The sequence below is a fragment of the Cervus elaphus genome, chromosome 1 (assembly GCF_910594005.1).
Source record: "Cervus elaphus chromosome 1, mCerEla1.1, whole genome shotgun sequence".
NCBI lineage: Eukaryota > Metazoa > Chordata > Mammalia > Artiodactyla > Cervidae > Cervus > Cervus elaphus.
The window spans coordinates 66,150,119-66,171,239 of NC_057815.1; the positions used below are offsets into that span (position 1 = coordinate 66,150,119).

General features: G+C 51.8%; 1 protein-coding gene across 4 annotated transcripts in view; it reads right to left on the reverse strand.

Annotated features, from left to right (window-relative positions):
* The window catches only part of STARD10 (StAR related lipid transfer domain containing 10), a 46,464-nt gene that overhangs the window by 18,066 nt on the left and 7,277 nt on the right, over positions 1-21,121 (reverse strand). The window contains exons 1-2 of one of the 4 annotated variants that reach the window (XM_043906585.1): positions 5,475-5,497; positions 4,544-4,854 (exon numbers count right to left, since the gene is read on the reverse strand). In XM_043906585.1, coding sequence (XP_043762520.1) covers positions 4,544-4,750 — 207 coding nt within the window. In that variant the 5' untranslated portion in view covers positions 4,751-4,854; positions 5,475-5,497. The other 3 variants (XM_043906564.1, XM_043906573.1, XM_043906579.1) reach the window with 3 other exon arrangements.

Below are 21,121 nucleotides of genomic sequence, written 5' to 3' on the forward strand. Positions count from 1 at the left end.
ACACCCTTACCATGACCTAAGGCCAGGCTCTACAAACCACCTGCCCAGCATCTTTCTAGAGAAATAGGGAAACTGAGCCCCAGAGGGGGCAGAAGCCCAGCCTAAACCTGAGCTCACTGAATCCAAACCCCTAAAACCCAATTAACTCCTGCCTCTGCCACCACAGATAAGAAGATTGACCCAGAAAGGTAAAGTGAACCCCAAGGTTACACAGTAAGGACTGGCTCTTGCTTGGCTGGGACCCCTCCAGGGTACCCTCTCACAATGACACAGCACTGGGAGACCTAAGGCAGGAGAGAGGGGTGGGTTCTGAGCGACAGGGTCCAGGAGATCGAAGGGCCCAGTGGTGCTAATAAGCAGGCCCGAGACACTGAAGCCATCCTGGCCTTGGAGTCTCAAGGACCTGGGTTCTGATCCTGCCTCAGCCACCTTCAAGTTGTTTGACTGCACAAGTGAATTCCTGCCCTGAACCTCAGCTTCCACATCTGTTCAATGGAGTTCGCAAGACACTTGTGAAGATTCAGTGGAAATACATGAAGAAAACCCCTGGCCCTGTGACTGTCTCCACCATCCCCATGACCCTTTTGAGTCCCATAGACCATTAAGAGTAAGAAGGGTCCTTGGAGATCCCTGAGATGATCCCAAATTTCACAGGGGAAGAAAATGAGGTGCTGAGAGAGGACAGACCTGAGCACTAGCCTAAGAGCTTGGAACCCAGGAGGCTGTGGCATGGAAGCAGGTGGACAGTGAGACAGGTCAGAGAGGGGTCACCAAGCTTTCTCCAAAGGGGAAGAGGAGCAGTCGTAGGACAGGAAGTCAGAAGAGATAGGTCCCCACTGCTCAGCTTCCTGTGGCAAGAGGAACCTCAGGTTCTCAGCCATGCTCCCCCAGGAGACCTCACACCCCTGCTCCAGCCAAGGCCCTCGAGGCCCCTACTCATTGGGACCCATCCTGCCTCACTCGTTAGCCTGTGAATATCCACCTCATGCAGTGGGCAGGGAGCCATCTGGAATTGTCGGTCTCTCTCCACCCTCTGGAGGTCTGGCCACCCTCTGCTCTCAGGTGGCTAGGTGCACAGCAGGATCAGAGAGCCTGAGCACGTGAGCATCAGGGCAGGACTGGGCTGGCCATGCCATGCCATCTCCAGCTTCCGTCCCCTGTGCCTCATCCCTCTCCATGGGACCCAGCACAGGTACTGAGTCTAGAGGCTCTTGGAGCCAGGAGAGCCCCATGGCACAGATGGAGAAATAGCCCAGAGAGGGCAGCGATGTGCCCACAGTCACACACAGAACATAAGAACACCATAACCAGGACTGTACCTCAGCCCCTTCTCCAGCTGGCCCTGCTCGAATAAATGACAGCCCCCTGGTTTCCCAATTCCCTCCTCTATAGCAGCTCTGAGGAAGCCTAGCCTGGGCACTGAGAGACCTGCAGTCAGGTGCCCAGAAGCCTTCTGCCTTGGGCCCAGGATCCGTGTTCAGCATCAGCCTTTGGGACAAGGCCTAACCTCACAGGAGGCGGTATCTGCCTCCTCTTTGGTGCTTAGAGCACTGTGCAGGCCTGGGACCAGGCCAGACCAGAGGGAGGGAAAGGGCAGAGGTGGCCTCCAGCAGTTCTGTCCCTCCTTCTGGCTCCAAATGCTGGGCCAGAGCCACAGTGACTTCCAGGAACCTCTGGACACAGGGGTAGGGAGAAGATAAGTCTGGGGGAAGCGGGGTGAGGTAGAGAAAATCAATCAGGTAGGCAGCTAGGTGGCTCCTCCCCCACCCTAGATTCACGTGCGCAGGGCATGTCCAGTGGGCAGCTGCCATTCCCAGCTCAGGGGGCAGACCAAGAACCAGCTGTGGGGAGTGGGGAGCTCAACAAATACCTGTGGTTGAGTCCCAGTCTCCTGGAGTGACCCAATCATTCCTGGGAACTCTGGCTTCAGAACTGCTGTGTGACCTTGGCAAGCCACTCCCCTTTCTGGGCCTCAGCTTTTTCATTTATCAACAGGAATAGGATGATGAGAACACCGTGTCCTTCAAAGAGTTACCGATGGGGTCAAATGCCAAAATGTTGACGAAGATGTGAGCCCAAGTGGACAGAGGAAGGGGCTCTGGAGCCAGGCTGACCTGGGTTCCACTTCTACCTTAGCTGCTGTGTGACCTCAGGCAAGTGACCTCACCTCTCAGCCTCAGTTTCTTTGTAGCTTGGAGATATGCTTACTACAGCCCAGGACTGGTCTGAAGGTCAATCAAGCAATGCAGATAAATGCTCGACTCAGAGCAGCGGTTCTTACAGGAAACAAGATTCCTAGAGTCTTGGGGATGGGGGAGCTTGGAGACCTCTGCCTGTCCCCCAGAGCTCCACGTGGCTGTGCTGAGGGGATCTGAGATCTCGAGATCACCTCCCTTCCCTGAGCCAAGGCCCAGCACCCTCCTGAGGCCCCAGCTCTGCTCACCTCCTGGCCCCAGCCCCCTTCACTGTGGGGAGCACAAAAGAAAGAACTAGGCAGGGAGGCTAGCGATCTGGGTTCCAAGCCTGGCTTGGCTGGGGCTTGGCTGTGTGAGCCTGGGCTAGCCCCTGCTCCTCTCTGGACTTGCTCTCCAGTAAGGAGTGAATTTGAAATGGGATTGCAAAGGCACCTCCGACCTCTGCTCAGTCTGAGAGGGAAAGAGGTCAGGTGTACGCCCTAACTACAAGCCCACAATACCCCAGTTTTCCCAATCCCCTCTACTCTCAAGGAAGAACACCTGGCAAATCTGATATGGCCACAAGGGGTCTATTGTGGAGGTCTGGCTCCCAGACTCACCAATTCCAGTCCTGGACGGGGCCAGGTTTATTCATTAACCAAGCCAGATGGAGGAGGAAGCTCCACTCTGTTGACACAGAGGGTGGGAGTCCCGGGCTCAGTTCAGACTTTCCCCTTCCCTTCCTTCTGGAAAGCCAGCTTGATGGGGAGATTATGCTTCCCTACCCCATGGCACAGTCCAGCCTGAGCCTTTCCCGGGTTACAGGCAGGAAAACAACCTTTTTCTCACAACAACTTTGCTCACTTTGTATTCAATTCGTTCCTTCGTTTGTTCCTTCCTTCCATCCTTGATTCAACCAACATCCCTGCTGGGCCTGTGTTGGAGGCTGAGGACGGAAAGGATAGGACGTGTCCCTGTCCCTGGAGAGCACTAAGCTGGAACATACCAGTGGCCCTGCCCTTCCCTGCTCCTCAGACTTAGACACAGGTCCAGCTCTGGGGAAGCCCCTGGCTCAGGGTCCTCAGGCCTGGGTAGAGAGTTCCAGAAAGGGAGAAGAGGATACACACATGGGAACTGGGAGAGAAAAAGACAGTCAGATAGCCAGGGTGCAGACAAAGAGTCAAGAAGGGAGCAGGTAAGGCAGAACGGGTGAGCCAGGTGCCAATGTGGGGACAAAGCTCTAAATGACTAAGACAAAGTGAGACAGAAAGGCACAGGGTCAGACAGGGAAGGTCAGACATCTCTGGCTCTGTTATGAGGCCCTGATGCCAGAGCTAAATCCGAATCCAAGGGCAGGTCCCAGGCAGGAGGGGCTGGAGTGGGGGGAGGTCAGGAGTGCTCTCCAAGTCCAGTGCCCTGCTCCCACCTCTGCCAGCTTCCACCACAGGAATACACTTCTCCACGTGTTCGAGAAGGAGAGCAGGAAGGCTGAGGCAAGAGGGAGGGGAGGGCACACCCAGGAGCCCACTGAAGGGAGATCGGCCTGCCCCGTTGAAAAGTGGCACTCACAGCAATGCCAGATGTGTTGTGTTGGAGGCAGTCACTGAGGGCTCTCATCAGAGTCTTCACTAGCCTGTTCCCCATCTAGTCCCCCAGGGGAGGTGGGCTCACAGGGTCCCAAAACCCAAGCCGGCCCTTTTTTGACAAAGAGAAGAAAATCATGGGGTTGTGAGGAGTGGAGTGGATGACTGAGAGAGGCCAGATATGCCTGCATCTTCCCTGCCTCTGCTGGCCTACACCTTGGTCCCTCCTTCCCCAGCCTGCCAGCCCAGCCTGGCCCTGTGTGAGGCAGGGACATCTAAGCCCCGCTTTCAGGATCTGCCAGCCAGGATCCTGAGTCCCTGCAGGAGAGACTCAGGGGACAGCCAGGAGGGAAGAGGGAGAAGCAGGGCATCAGGCAGGAAGAAGTTCAGAGAGTGGGGAAAGAGATCCAGTTCAGGCTGAGAGAATCAGGAATTCGGGACTGAAGGGCTCAGTCTCCCACCTGAGATGACTCAAGTCAGGACCTGGGAAAGGCTTCAAGGGCAGAGGGCTCCCTGAGGGAGACCACTCTCCTAGGTGGGCTTGGCAGCAGTCCACCTCCCTGAGCAGGCAGCGGCTGAGCGAGTCACACCCCCTGTCTCCAGGCCCCTACTGGCCCATCTGTGAGATGGGGGCTTGCCCAGCAAACTGTGCCTCCTGGGTTCTCACAGGAGACTCTGAGGTGCACAGCCAGGAGTCTGTACCCCTGCTGGAGGAGGACCGGGAGACTCCCGGTCAGAGGCAGTCAGCGCGCAGTGCCGGCTGCACCTGCTGCGGGGCCACCCTACCTTGATCTTGTGCAGGGTACGATCCATCTCCACAGCCTGCACCCACACAGACACACCGGCCTTGCTGTAGGTCAGGTTCCAGCCCGCCTCGGCCTCACACTCTGACCGGAAGCTGCGGAAGTCCTGGTCGTCGGGCACCTGGACGCTGTCGCGGCCCAGGACTGGCCGAGGCCCCGGGGGCTCTGGGGAGGCAGCTGACTGCTCCATGGGGAGGCCCAGGGCCCTGGTCCTGGTCCGGCTCTCCTGGGTCCTCCGCGGAGGCTCCGACAACGTCGACGCGGCTGCAGATGCTGACGCCACCTTCCAGGGACCTGCAAGACCGGTTTGGGAACCGGAGTCAGAACGCTGCGGGGGTGCGTGCGGCTGTCCGGGGTCCTGGCAGGTAGCGAGTTCGAGAGAAGCAGGGGCTAGCCCCCTGGCCAGCGCGCACCGCCGCCACTGGGCAGTATGCTCCTCTCTCTCTCCGCAAAAGCGCGACCTCAGACTGCCGGGGGTGGGAGCCGGAGTGGGGGCTGCGTACCGGGGTGCGGGGGAAGCCCGTCGGGACCCAGGGGAGGCCGGGACCCGAGGTGACACACGGTCCGGTGGGGTCCGCGCAGCGCTGGCCGGACTGGCTCAACTAACTCGGCAGCGGCGCCGGAGCGGGAAGCGCGCGGGGCCGGTGGTGGGGGCGGGGTGGGGCGCCCGCGGGGCCGGCAGGCTCACCTGTGCCCGCTACTCTCCGGGGCCAGCCGGGGCCGGGGGTGCGAGCGCCTCTGCCGCCGCCGCCGCCGCTGCCCGGGCGACCGGGGCCGCGCGCGGGTTCTGGGGAGAGGAGCAGTGGGTCCCGCCGCCTGGCCCCGCCCCGCGTCCCCCTGCCCCGCGCGCCACCCCCACCCCACCTTCCTCCCTCCCCCGGGGCTAGGCTGGGGGCTCCGGGGGCTCAGCTCGCCTGGGCTTGGTATTTTCCAGGCTGCGGAGGTACAGCTGACGGGGCTTGGAGCCCCGCCCCACCCCGCCCAGCCGGGTCCTAGCGCCCGCCCCCATCGCCCCCGAAGAGGACCTGGCCGGACCAGTCCTCAGGCAGGGATTGAGGAGGGTCCAAGATAGATAGGGCTCTGAGAGGAAGAGCGAGGCGGTGCTAGAAGGGGGATTCTGGAAGTTAATTGTGAACCCTTTATCTCCAACACCCTCCCACACTCACAGGTACACACCTCTGCAACAGCCTACTTGAGACACACAAGCAGCTGGTCCCTAGAACCACCCAGAGACATCCCCACATACCACACCCCTGAGACCCAAAGATGGGCACACTCCCACCACAATCAAGAGCCCACAGCTTGCCTCCCCAACCAACCACTGGCCTCAAGGTTCACAAGGTGGCTAGACTTGGACAAAATCTCCACTCCCATCACACTCCCCGCTGGGAGCTTTAATCCTCCTCCAGTCCGGGACTCTGGTCCTTGTCCACCCCCAGTCCACCTGAGCACCCCTGTACGTATTCACACACCTCCCATGGATTAAACTAGGCTTTCCAGAGCATCTGGCTCCAGAGCTCTGGGGCTCCCTGGCCCTCCCCAGGCAGAGCTGGCCAGAGCTCCACAGCCACAGGGGAGATAAGTCCACCAGCACTCCAGCCACCCCTTCCAGCCAGGGAGACTGCTACCTGCCCCCTGGGTCCTAGTGCTAGCTCTGTCTCCTGCTGCTTGTGTTAACTGAGGCCAATAGCTCAATTTCTCCGAGGCCAGGCCAATGTGAGTGTGGCAACAGGCCCAAGGCTGAGCATTCACTACCCTAGTGACTAGGGAGGGCTCGTGGTGCACTCCCCTGGATGGGCAGCTAATAGGGCACAAGTGCCCCATCACTTGCCCAGGGTCATCAGTGAGTACATGGCCATCCTGCCAAGATCCCAGATCTCAGCCTCCTCCCTCCCCAGGATTCCTTCCTTGGCTCTGGCTGCCCCATCTCTCTGGGCCTGAGTTTCCCATCTGTAGAATGTGAGCATCCGAATGTATAACCTCCTAGCCTCACCATCCTGGAGTTCTAGGATGGAACAGCTTTTCTTAAAGGTGCTAGAGAAAGATGAGGAGTTGTCACGGTGGATTCACAAATAGAGGTGTTTCTTCCTCAAGTGCTTAGGGCTCTGAGACGTTTGTGAACCAGGCCCAATTTTAAAAGTCGAGGGGGTGAGGAGGGAACTGTGATGGCAAGTCACCCCAAGGGGCATTTTGCAAAGTAAATCTTGTAAAATGAGTTGCAGGTCCCCACGTGACCTTGGATCTCCAGTGTGAGCAGCACAGTCAGATAATCATCCTTGGCCCTTCTAACCCACGTTCTTTAAGTGTGTGGTAGTGGGTGGCCTGGGGGTAGGGTGGGTGGGGGTGGGCTCTGGGTTCAAGAGGCCAGGGTTCTGGCTCTCTGCTATACACATCCTCTGCCTTCACCCCAGCCGTAGGCAGTTCACTGCCCCTCCCCTGGCTTCAATAGTTTTATCTGACAGCCTCATACCAAGGCTGATGAAAGACTCAAAAGAGGGTATACAGAGACGGCTTTGTGAACTGTAGCCTCTGGGATCTGCCATGAGGAAAAGGGAGAGGAGCACTGGCCTGGCGGCTTCTGCCTTTTTAGGGCCCCAGTGACACACGTCAGCTGACAGCAGGCACCAGGACAGTACACCTCTCATCCCCATCGCCTAGTCCTGGGAGGAAGAGATAAGGCTGAAGTGACAGCAGGAGATAGCAGTGAGGACAGGCTCACAGGACTTCTCCACCCCCGAGAGCACTGCCAGTCTGAGACACACAAATTCAGGGAGGTAGAGATGGCAGAAATCAAACCAGAACTCAAATCCAAATATAGATTAACCAAGAATGAGTCTTTTGGGTCTTGGGTCAGAAAAGGTGGGTGACCTGGTACCCTTGGGATCAGGTGGCCATGCCTTGGGCTCAACCCTGCCTGCAGGTTTAGGCCAGGCTGGCTGGAGCATAAATCCTCATTCATCAACAATTTGCCCTTGCAGGCTCTCCCAGTCCCCCAGGAATTTAGGTATCTCTGGCTCAAAGATTCATAACAACCGCCCAAACATGCTTGGATCAAAGCAGATTCATATCCCATCTCAAACACCCCTGAGCAACAGAGAGAAGGCTAGGAGGGCTGGGATGGAGGGCCTGGGGGAGGAGCCTGGAGAGGAGTCCTAGGACTTGTCGATCCCTGCTTCCCACAGCCTGGAAGTGCAAAGTGGACCTGGGTTCAAATCCTGTTGATACCATTTCCTAAACGTGTGACCAAGAGCAGGTGACATGTCCTGTCTGAGTTTCAATTTCCTCATCTAGAATAATAATACCTACTCTCTTGAGAATTATTGCAAGGAAAAGAGATGTATACATGTTGGTTTCACCCCAAATAACTAAAAATATAAATTGGAAGGGGAAAGGTAGGGAGGAATAAATACACTGTTCAAAAATGGCATATTTCCTGCAAAAAGTGTTAAGGAAATACCTTGATAGGATGGTTGTTAAGGTTCTCGTGAAAGAGTAAACAGTGCAAAAGGTTGGCGAAGCACAACCCTGTCTGACCCCTGCAGCCCCTGTCCCAGTCACAGGGCTCCTCAACAGGAAGTGGATTGGGTGGAAGTGCCCTTCCAGGCCCCAGCCCCAGGATGGGGACAGCACCAAGGAGGACTCAGAGTGGGGGTGGAAGGCAGGAGCGTGTATGAGAAAGAGAAGGTGCTTAGCAAGCTGAGAGGCATGATAAGAATGTGAGGAATCATGACCCAGGGTGCTGAGCAAGTGCGGATTTTACACGTTTCCCTCACAGAGAGAGAAGCTGAGGTGTAGGAGGCATAGGGACGCCCCTGAATCAAAGTAAGACAGAAGCCATCTGGGGACACAACTACCTAGTAGGACTCCCGGAATGGGGTGAGGGGTTGTTTGGAGATATTCACACCTGTTCTTGCTCACTGACCCCTGCCAGCTGTTGGAACAGAGTCGGGACACCGGCCTGGAGCCATCCATGACCTGGTCCATAACACTCCTCTCTCAATTCCCCTCTCTGAGTTCCCATCAGGACTAAAGACCTACAGACTAACATCATCTGGCCACAGCCCCAAACTGTACAGATGGAGAAACAAAGGCCCAAGCAGCAGGGTCAGAGCACAGGTAAGATCTTAGGTCTTCCAGCTCCTAACCCAAGGCTCTGTCCCTGCTCCCCACTACATGCCACCCCTTTCACTACCCTGGGGGTGACCTTGGGGCAGTCACAACCCTCTTTGCTTCAAGATTCCTCCCCTGCCCAAGTGTCCTAGACAATGAGGGGCTACCAGGTCCTGACTTGCTCCTGGGGCTCCCTCCTACTCACCATCTAGTCAGACAGACGGATGGCTGCCTCGATCTCCCCTCTGGGAGATGAGGAGAAGGCCTCCCTGACCCCTGCTTCCCCCAGCTCCTCTCCTCTGAGGTAACCGGCCTTGCCAGTTTGGATGAGAAAATTCCCAGGTTGCCTAGGGGAACGAGGCAGTATCCTGGGGGCATCATTCTAGAAGACTGAGCAATGACCTGTGTGATATCACCAGGAAGCAGCAGAGAGGTGATTCCAAAGGCCCCCCTGGAAGGGCTGAGGACAGAGCACTCTGAGGCCCCCAGGGCTGGCATGGCCTTGAGGGATGTGTCCTTTACAGTTTGATGGCAGGCGGCAACAGGTTCAGCACCCTAGTCCCACCTGGAGCCGGATCTGAGTGTTTGCCCAGGGTGGGTCTCCTACCCCTGCTGGGCCTCACTGAGCAAACAGTTCAAACACTGCCCTGAGTGAGCTGCTAGAGCCTGAGGGAATCACAGAGAGGCACACAGTCAGAGTTACCCACACCCCTTCTCCTGCTGGTGATGCTGTCACAGCCAAGTGCTGTGATAGGGACAGAATAGAGAGACAAAAATAAGTGATTAAACAGTTAATCCCACTAGGGGATTATAAGTAGAAAAATATGGGAAACTCCTGTAAATTAATGATTACTCGAAAAAGCAGGTTTGCTTAACCACAAAACTAAGCAGGCTTGCTTAGCAACAAAACCATGCCACAGAAGCACAGGACATGCCCCCAAATAATAAAACAATGGTGGCAGGAGACCCACATCCAGACCAGTGAGCTCAATAAGTTAATGACCCCCAAAACAGGCTCTGTGCACACACAAAAAACCCCATCATTTATGGGAAGGTGACTTTTCGAAATGAAAGACCCTCACTGTATTGAGACCTGAAAATATTTTTCGAAAGTGCTATGACAGTCCTGGCCTAACCACATGGGGAGGGACAAGTAAAGTTCCCTGCCCTGTCTGGGGGAGGAACTGATGATGGAAATGTCACGTCTACTCAAGAGGGACAAAGAAGGTCTTCTCCCCCTCCCCACTTTCCCTTTGATTATAAAACTGTAGCCCACTAAGTTCTGGGGGCACTTCCCACCCACCTGCTTGTAAGCCTCACGAGGGTCTTATACTCATAAATCACTTCTTATCTACAACTTTGCTCTCGCTGACTTCTTCTCCATGCTGACATAAAGGACTATGGTATCGAAGCTTTTTGGAGCCCCATTGAAATGATACCAATTGGTTTCACGATCACACCCATCTCCTGTCTCAGTCCACACAGCCACATAGCATCTCAGTCTCATGCGTGGGAGTCCAACAGGGGTACACTGGCTTGAGCATGGCAGGTCACCCAAGTAGGGTTGCCAGATAAAACCCAGGACACATCTTGAAATTTTATTTTCAGATAAGGAAAATCATTGTTAGCATATTTCAAATATTTGCTAAATCTGGCAACCTTACACCTGGGACCCTGTCATACCCACATCACACAGCCTCAAAGAGCTACACACCAGTCCCCTCACAGACCTCAGTCTCTTACCTGCCCTGGAAATGCGGTCAGCACCTGGGTTACAGCTGTTGTGCACATGTGTGTGTGCACATGCACACACACACACACACACACACACACACACACACAAACGGCCTGGCACATCCTCTCTGTGAAGAAGTCCTGGGGCAGAGTAAGAGTCTACCACACTCATTCTAACCTTCACAATAACCTTAGGTGGAAGGTCATGCTGGGACTCCTTAGCCCCATTTGAAAAATGAGGAAAATAAGGCCCAGCAAGAAACAGAACCTATCCGTGGTATCCCCACGTGTGATCTCTGGCAGGGGGAAGAGGGGTGCAAGGGAAGTCTTGTTACACCTGGGCCAGGCTGTGTCCTCGGCAGGTATGAGCTCCTCAGGCAGGCCTGTCAAAGGAGCCTCTTCCCTCCAGGAACAATAGCCTAGGGGTTTGGGGGTGGGCCCTCTGACCCTTCCCCCATTCAAGGGTGATACTAATAGCTCCCCCAGAGGCCCCACTAATTCCAGGAGGTGGAAACTGTTCTGTCAGGGCACTGCGGGTTCAGCTTTGAGATGAAAAAATATGAAGAAACCAAAAGAAGGAAGGTGTGGGGGCTTCCAGAAAAGAAGGCATCGTCCCAGGGCTGGAGCTCTTGCCCTGGTAAAAGGGCCAGACAACCTAGTCCTCCCCAAGACACATAAAGACACCTCCACCCCCACTGCCACCCAGCCTGAACACGGGGCTGAAGGGAGGGCCTGGGGTCAGGCAGATGGATCAAGAGCCTCTGACAGAGAACTCCAGGGCTTTCAGAAGATTGCATTGACCCAGCAATCGAACTGGGTTCCTGCAGGCAGCAATGCCTAACAGACATTAGCAGGAGAAGGACCCAGCCTGCAGAGGGGGTGCTGGCCATCTGGGTCTGGGGCCTTCCCAAAGAGGGAGTCTCCATGGTTCTACTCTGGGCCCCACCGACTGTGGGCAAGGCCCAGCACCTCTCTGGTCTGTTTTCCTGCTGAGGTGCTTAAGATGCCTCTCTCCTGGCCTGGGGCAGCTGATGGGCTCTATAAACTGTGGACTCCTGCATGGTGGGAGGTGCATGCAGTAGAGCTCTGTTAGTCTCTTCTTTCCTCCAAGCCTAGGAGCACCCTGGGCATCAAGACCCTGAAAGGCCCAGAGAGAAGCTCCCAGTCCCTGGAGGACTGGGAGAGAAGGACAGGAGAGGAGGCAGCACAGATAGGGTAAAACACCCTGCTCAGCAGTCTAGCATAATGGCTAAGAGCCTGGGCTAGGGAGCTAGGCCGTCTGGGTTAGAACCTCTTACTGTGTGATCTAGAATAAGTGACTTAACCTCTCTGTCTTGGTACTCCCATTTCTACGAACAAGTAGGCTAGTGGGACTTACATCATTGCCTCCGGGATGAAGTGAGTTCATGCACGTGGAGAGCTTAGCACGGTGCCTGGCAAGCAACAAGCACTCAATAAATGCCACAGCTACTATCAATTCTTGTCTCCTAAGCTCCCTTACCCCAGGTCTGGCAGCTGTCCCCAAGGCATAGCCTCTTTTCTAAGTCTCTGCTCCTTGATCTGGAGGCAGTGCCTTCCTCTTCTGACCTGGAGAAAAAGAAACAATCTAGGTTCACTTGGAACCTGGAGGGCTGAGAATAAAGCAGAAGTGACCATTATAACATCTTGTCACACCCCCTCACCCCAGTTCCTAACAGAGCTACTAAGGCCTGGATGGGTCCCTCTTGGGAGGCCTTCACTCAACGGCATGAGCTCCTCGCATCCACTCAGCCCACTTCTCAGTGTCTGACAACAGTGCCCCAGGACAGCAGCAGGCCCCAGGGAGCCTGGCTGTGCCCAGCCAGTGGGCAGGACAGTCCTGAGATGTCCACACCCCAGGAGCTGGTGTCTAGGACCCTTTGAAGGGCTCGTGTGGGGAAGGCTTGCTAGGAGCTCTGTCAGTTAGTGGGGCTGAAGACTGTGCCCTGGGTCAGGGTTCATCTTGAGGTCCAAAATTCGTACCTGGGCCAGGCCTAGAAGAAGCCCAGCTTTCCCGGGGCATTGCTGTGTCGGGGACTCCTGCCAACCACTGCCCTCTGCCCTGAGGCACTGGTACCCCCAGTTAGTGGGCATCTCCATGGTGCTTCCCCGGGGGCAGCTGCCTCCTTCAGCACCTTCTAAATTTAGGGCTTGGGCTCTGTGACTCATTACTGAATCTGCTTTGCTACCCTCCTCCAGGAGTGTGCTCCCACGGTATTTTTATCTTCTGCTGCCTCAGACTGATTAATAAGGCCCTAGAATCCTGCAGCAGCCACACACACACCACTGAGAGCTCCCCAGTCCACCCACCCCAGCTCGGCTCTGGACTGCTCTCTGACCAGGTCCTCTACTCCCCTTTCCTTTACCTGTCTGTGCACCCACCCCCACCCTGCTATGCCCCAACCCACAACCCACCCAGGTGTCCACATCTGGCTCCAAGTGTGACTGCAGTGGCGGAGGGAAAAGAGAGATGGAGCCTGTCCCCTCCTAACCAGCTGCCAGGCAGAGCCCTGGCCGAACACCAGGACACCTGAGTTCTGGCCTAGACCCCCACCCCTCACCTTACTGTGGGGCTCTGGGTGAGCTCGTGGCCTCTCTGGTCATCTCTTTCTTTCTCTATAAATAAGGGGTTTGAACCAGACCTCCACTAGGGTGGCCTGGACCAGAGCTGAAAGTACCAATGGACTAGACTGCCACCTTCAAACAGGGTGAGCTGGGGGTAGGGTATCTGATATTGGGCCCTGTCTCCCACCCAGGTGCCTCTCTGTCCCCAGCTCCGGCTCTGTTCAGGGGACATACACAGGTCAAGACCCTGCTGTCAGCCTTTTGGGACTTCTGCCCTGCAGGGAGGAAGGGCCATGGTCTCACTGCCCAGGGCTGTACTGTGCAGCTCTGGGCAAGAATCACCTTAACTCTGGACCCAGGTCGTCAGGAACATGAATCACATGTGTGTGGAGGTGTAAATGCTCCCTGCCAGGTTCCCAGTGCCAGAGGGAGAAATGGGGATGTGAAGGCCTCCCACCCCTCAACTTTCACAAACACAGGCTGCCTGGGCGCAGAGTGGAGGTATCTGGGAGGCAGACAGATCAGGGGTGGTGGCATCTCCGCCCCTACCAGACTCTGGGAGAACCCCATCTCCAGCTGGCCTCCACCTGTGTTCATGAGTAACAAAGAGCGGCTAACAGTTACTGAGCCGGTACCATGGGCCTAGTGCTATTATATGCACTTAACAGTTCTTAACTCATTTAATTCATAGTTACACCTCAGATAGCCCTGGATACGGCTTACCACTCCCACTTTAGAGACAGTGAGGCTCTGAGTAGGGTAGTGACTCACCAAGAATCACAGCATTAAGTCACTGGGAGGGCAAATTAAAAGCTGAGTCTGACTGCAATCCTGGCTTCTGTTTGTACCCTAAGGTAGCTCTTCTCAGTGTATACATTAGACACTCAATAAATGTTTGATGAAGCTGTTTGATCACTGCCATGTCATGGAAAGATCCCTATCCTAGTCCAGTTTTACGCCAGCTCCTTGTGTGTCCTGAAGAGAGTCTTTTCTTCCGTTAGCCTCAGTTTCCCCTGCTGAAAACAGAGACAAGTGAAGGCCCAGAGAATGAGACAGTTAGAGGTGAGGAAGATCTTGAATTTCTATTTCTACAAACATCTTCCTTTCATGACTTGCCGGAGGAGGCCCCATTTGCAACCAGACCTTAGCGGCTCCAAGCCCCTGCCAAACCCATGTCCAGAACTTCTAAGAGCACTCCAGAGAAAAACAACTGGGTACAGCCCTGCTCCAAGGGACAGAGAAAAGGGCAGGATCTTGGTTGGTAGTATGGTTTGCCCACGATGCCACCTGACAGCTCCACCTGGTTGGGGGAGTGGCTCCTAAAGCCTCTCAGCTCAACCTGTATCACTTCCTGTCCTTAGCATCCAAGCCAGCCCAGGTACCACCTCCAGCTGTCATGGGCAGCTGTCAGAGCCCCAAATGAAATCACCTGAGCACTCAGGTTCAGAAATAGAGACCACCCGTTTCCATTCAGGGTTGGTCCCCTTAACATTAGCCCCTCATCTGTCACATCTGAGCTCCTTCCCTTACCTGGGCCACTCTTCTGAGAAGTAGGATCTGTACAGCTTCTGCCACACTGTCCTCTGTCTCCAGGATTCTCCAGTTCCTCCTTAATTTCTTGCCTTTGGTAGTCATCTCAACAGAGTAGGGTCTTCCTCCACTAGGCCCAGCAGGTAGGAGAAGGATTAGGAATAGGGGCTTCTCTGGACTCTGAGCGCAGTCTGTCTCTCTAAGCCTATATGCAACTAATCCTGGAGATGCAAGGAAGGGCTCCAAGCCCAAAGCCAGCAGCCTGAGTTTTAGCCCTTGCTCACACACTGCTGAGACCTAGAGCAAGCTCCTGCCCCTGTAGGGGCCCTCAGTTTTGCAATTTGTAGTATGATGAAATAGTTCCTCAATCTGCAATCACCGATTGTAATAATCTTCTGCCCTTATAGATTGCTCGGCAACTTAGTTTCATTTCTGCATCTTATTTGATCCTTCCAATATCCTACTTCCATTTACAAATCAGAAAGCTTAGGTCCTCAGGGGAACAGAACTACCAAGGTCACACAGCAACTCAGAGACAGAGTCTAGAGTCCTTGCATCCTGAACCATCGTTGGTCCCTCACACGCAAAGATGCCCTAGCATACTCTCGCTTTATCACTTTCTCTGACCCGCTGTCCCACTGGTAAAATGAGTGCTCCAAAGATCAGATTAACAGACGCAATGAAGGGAGCTGTGCTTAGCAAACCATTTAAAAAAAAAAAAAAAAGGCAGAAAAATAACGGATTGTTACGTTACTGTTTATTACTGTTATCTTTGCTAAGGCGCCCCCGCGTGTCCATCCCCAGGCGCTCCGTTCGCGCAGGCGCTCTACGGTGTTTACGGACTCCCTGAGGCCCGGCGTTTGCGCGTGCGCTTCCCGTCAGGGATGGCCCCACCGCCCGCCGTCGGACTCTGCTTTCAAGTCCCCTAGTGGTTGTGGCTGGAGCGTAACTATGGTTCCCTGGGGCCCGGTCGGCTTCGCCTTGGGTTGAGGCGTCTCTACAAGTCGGGAGCGGCGGAGACCTAAGCAGTGGCAGGGAGAGGCACAGCGCGGTCTCTCAGACTCCTGCATCTCAAGTCACCGTTGCACTAAGTCTCGGGTGCCAACTTTCGGGCCCCTCACCGCGCACTCGGCGGCCGCGGTGAATTGGACCGGAACTGACCACGCACTGCCTCATGGGAGCCTTAGTTCGTGGCTAGAACCTTTTCGGAGGTGGGACGCTGTTTAAACTACATTTCCCAGAAGTCCAAGAGGCCAGCGTCTCAGAAGAAGGGCCCGGGGCTTGTTGGGAGATGGAGTGTGGCGATGGTAGTGAGTTTGTGCAGGAAGGGAAACGTGAAGAAGCGTTGGAGCCTCCGGCTTTTAGCTTGGGTTGTGGGTTCGAGGTACGGATGAGTTACACGGTAGCTGTCAAAGGAAGAGAGTAGCGCTATTGGGCTGAGACTACACTCCCAGGGGTCACCATCGCCTGTGACTCTCAGTTCTCTTACTGCTTGTAACGATGGAAATATTCTACAGCTGCACTGTCCAATAGGGTAGAGACTAGCCTGTGGCTACTTAACATTTGACATGAGGTTAAGTGCCATGAAGGAAGAGAAATATTTATTTGAATTTATTTAAAAATTAAATCCAATTAATTACTTTTAGTTAAATTTAAATAGCAACCTATGGGCTCAGTTAAGTTCAGTCGCTCAGTTGCTTATGACTCTTTGCGACCCCATGGACTGAAGCCTGCCAGGCTTCCCTGTCCATCACCAACTCCCGGAGCTTACTCAAACTCATGTCCATTGAGTCGGTGATGCCATCCAACCATCTCATCCTCTATCGTCCCCTTCTCCTCCTGCCTTCAATCTTTCTCAGCATCAGGGTCTTTTCCAGTGAGTCAGTTCTTTGCATCAGGTGGTTAAAATATTGGAGTTTCAGCTATGACTAGTGGCCACCTTATTCTACAGCGTACAGTGTACTAGACCTCCTAGTGTTAATAATCAACAGTCATCTTCCTGGTTTGTGAGACCTAAGACTTTATAGTTTTCTTTCTACTGTTGACTGAAAAAAAAGTACACCACGTAAAGGTTGAGAACTACGTTTTATTTGCAGCCTTACTGAGGATTATAACCTGGGATGGCAGCCTCTCAGATAGCTCTGAAGGACTGTTCAAAAGAGGTAAGGAAGGAGCAAGGAATTTTCCCTGAAAAAAAAAATGTGTAGTGAACATTCAAAGATTATTGCTATTCATACACAAGAAACCAGATGTCACAAATTAACTTTTAGTGCCCTTTTATGTATGAGAAGATGCAAGAGTCTAGGCTTACTGAAATTATTCCTTTGGGATGGTTTTGAACTGTGTTGGAGAAAACTCTTGACAGTCCCTTGGACAGCAAGGAGATCCAACCAGTCCATCCTAAAGGAAATCATTACTGAATATTCATTGGAAGGACTGATGCTGAAGCTGAAACTCCGATAGTTTGACCACCTGATGGGAAGAACTCAGTCATTGGAAAAGACCCTGTTGCTGGGAAAGATTGAAGGCAGGAGGAAAAGGGGATGACAGAGGATGAGATGGTTGGATGGCATCACCGATTCAATGGACATGAGTTTGAGTAAACTCCAGGAGTTGGTGATGGACAAGGAGTGCTGTGATGCAGTCCATGGGGTTGCAAAGAGTCGGACATGACTGAGCAACTGAATTGAACTGATGCATCTTAAAACTATCTAGGGTTAGTATACTGTTTTTCTCCATCCAGAATTCCCCCTCAGGGTGCACGCATTGTAGGGGGTAACTGCAGGGGCTGATGACTTGATGGCAGGAAACATTCTTTGTTTACTTACTTGACAGGCAACATATTTTTTTTGTCCACACTGCCTACTTACTACACTCAGTCTGCAGATTCCACCTCCTTTGTGTGTCCCTTGAAAATCTAAAAATTAGTTCAGGCTGTAAAAACCTGCTGTGGTGTTCGTCAGGCTAGAATAACAGACAGAGAGAAAGCCAGCTACAAAATTAATAAGAAACAAAATTTTTCCCAGAGACATACTGCAGCTATAAAATATCATAACAACCCTCTTCTTGGAGTGACTATTTCTTACTCACTGAACAATTTTGTTTTCTAAAATCACAGACTATCAGAAATTTTGCTTTTAGAATAGGAATGGAACTCTTGCCTGGAGGAGCTAAATCACTAAGAGGACAGGGTTTACAACCCAGGTGTGGAGAGATTCAGAAAAGGGACTTCTAAACATGTATTCCACATGAGTCTTAACTATATTGTTTCCGAGGAAACAAGACCCTGAGTCCACTGAGCAGTCCCGACCTGATGTAAGCTACTTTACACACAGCTCTAGTTTGCTTTGAGCTATCAAAATACTGCCTGATTTACATTTCACCTAATTCCACCTCTCTCAGATCCTATAAGAACTCTTTTTCTTTGTGTTTGGTAGGACACTCCTTGATTCCTCTGATATGCTGTCTTCCTCATAGCAATGGGTCAATAAACCTGACTCCATTGGACTATGGATTGTCCCCGGTGGTCTTTGATTGATTGGGTTAGAACACCCTGAAATACTGGTGTCCTCCACGTTCCCTCACAGGCCCTCTCTTCACTGCATACTCTCCTTGGATGACTTCATTCACTTCCATCCATAAGCTGATGATCCCCCAATTTATGGCTTAGGTCTCTCTTTGGCCTCTGAGACGTCTACTTCTGGTTGACTCATGTTCCTTAAACTCCGTGAATTTAACACTGAATCTTTTTTTGGAGGGGAGGGGCAGCCAATTTTCACTGCTGTGCTCCAAGTAAGAACTAGGCACTGACCACCTCTGACCATGATATGAGTAGGGACACTCCTCACCTGGGTCAGATAACTCTTCACACACTGTCCTCAAAACTACAGCACACTGGGTCAGCTGCTTTTCACATAGGTCAGCAGCCCAAAGCTTAGAAAGCTGGGGGCGGGGGGTTGGGGGCTGCAAGTGGAAAGTGGGTTTCAATTACTCTGCCCCCTTCCCCTGATCCCTCAGTAATGGCCAGGGCCTCAAGAAAGAGGCTGCAGAGGCAATCCCATCTGTCTCCCCCTCCTCATCTCTCATGGTCCCCCCCACTTGAAGCTCTTCCAGTGGTGTCTCCAGCTCATCCAGTCTTAGACCCTACTAGTGCCTTGGAAATTTCATAGCCAACTGTTTTCACTGAGCCTGGTGGCTATGCAGAAGGGTGAGGTGTGGCCTGCCTGCTGCCTGGAGGGAGGGTGAACACTGTGGGAAGAAGCTTCATCTTGGGCTGTGTTTGGTTTTCTCTTAAACATGGCTAGAAGCAAATACACTTCAACATCTTGAGGATTTAACTTCCATGTGAAGGACCCTCTAGCCATTTCTATTCCACTTCACCTCTGCCACATCTCATCTACGAAAGATGTTTATATTCCTCTTATTCATGTAACTTTGACCTGACTTTTTGGAAAATGAAAAGGGGTCATCTTTCCCGTCCATTTCAAAGCACTGTTTACGTTTACCCATACTGACTGATGCCCAAATCACAAGTTTCTCTCCTTGGTGGATGTAGCTTCCGTATCTCATTCCAAACATTGTTTTCCCTTTAAAGCAATAGTCAACAGTGCATTCATGTGGTTTGTAAGAAAGGTTGGGGGTCCTAGGACCCCATCAGCTACAGATGAACTTGTTCCCTCAAACCCTGAGCCTTTTGACCATTTCATGCTTCTAAACCATTTAATTTTTAGTTCTGTATTGTTTAATTCATAATCTTTGGTGGACCATTGATTATAGACATAAACAACTATTTAAAGAGAAGCTTAAAAATAAACCTGTAAGTCTGTCTAAAGATGATTGTTACCAGATTCTTGCATTTATCCAACCAAAATTTATATACAACCTATCCAGATGTCACAGAGACTACGAAGCCACAGCTAGAAGAAAGAAAAAAAAGCAGACATGATGGCTTTTCATGTATGGAGAATAAAGCTAGTCCACTCTCACAGGTGTCATTTGTGAGAACTGCTTGCAAACAGCAGTCTGAACCTTTTTTTTTTTTTTTTTTTTTAATTTTTCAGTCTGAACCTTTAATCTCATCATTTAGAAACAAAACATAAACATTAGAAACAAAAAAATAAACCTGTTGGATTTTAAAAAGTATTATGAAGTATTTCAGACATATACTTCCAATGTTAGGACACACAGATCCAGTTTTTTCTTTGGGTTTTACTGAATTCCATCTTTTGAGTATACCATATGTAATCATTCATCCTGTCATATACTGGAGTGCAACTGCTGGGACCAAGGGTGTGTTTGAATGATTGTATGTGTGTGTGTGTGTGTGTGTGTGTGTGTGTGTGACTGTGATGTAGCCAAAGTGCCCACCCAAGAGGTTAGCTCTGTTTACACTCCTACCAGCAGGAAATGATAGTTCCATTTCCCACACCCTCACCAACTCTAAATATTAATAAATTTCTTAATTTTTACCAATCTGATGACTGTAACATGACCTCTCATTCATACTTTAACTTAAATTTCACTAGTTGTGCATAATTTTTTTGTGTGGACCATTTGGTTTTCTTCTTCTGATAAAAATCATTGCCCATTTTTATATAAGGTTTTCTGCTCTTCAGCTGAAGTTCTTTACATCCTTTGGATTTTTACTAATTTGTTATACATGTTGCAAATATTTTCTCCTCATCTACCTCTCTATCTGCCTCTCTTTTTACTTCGTATATAGTGTCTGTTTTTGAGAAAAAATATATAACGTAAAAATTACTATTTTAAGGACTTCCCTGGTCCAGTGGTTAAGATTCCACACTTCCACAACGGGAGTGCAGGTCCTATCCCTAGTCAGGAAACTAAGGTTGCAGGGAGCAGCCTAAAAATATATACATATATTACCATTTTAACCATTTTTAAGTGTACAATAATTCAGTGGCATTAATTACATTCACAATGTTGCAAAACCATTACCACTATTTCCAAAGCTGTTTCATCATCTCAAACAGAAATTCTGCAAACATTAAGTAATAACTACCCATTTCCTCCACATGCCTTTATAACCTCTAATCTACATTCTGTTTCCATCAGTTTGACTATTCTATATATTTTATATAAGTGGTCACAAAATATTTGTCCTTTTGTGTCTGACATTTCATGTGGTATAAATTTTCAAGATTCATAGAAGTTATAGCATGTATCAGAACTTCATTGCTTTTTATGGCTGAATAACATTTCACTGTATGTATAAACCACGTTTTGCTTATTTATTCACCTGTTAATGGACATGAGTTGTTTCCACCTTTTTTCTATTGTGAATAATATTATGACCCTGTGCCGGTGCTCGTGCATGCGTGCCAAGTCGCTTCAGTCATGTCTGACTCTTTGCAACTGCACAGACTGTAGCCTGCCAGGCTTCTTTGTCCATGGGGTTCTCCAGGCAAGAGTTCTGGAGTGGATTGCCATTACCTCCTCCAGAGGATCCTCCTGACGCAGGGATAGAACCTGAGTCTCCTGTGTCTCCTCCGTTGCAGGTGGATTCTTTACTGCGGAGCCACTGGGGAAGCCCCATTATGAACAAAGATATACAAATATCTCTTTGAGTCCTTGCCTTCAGTAA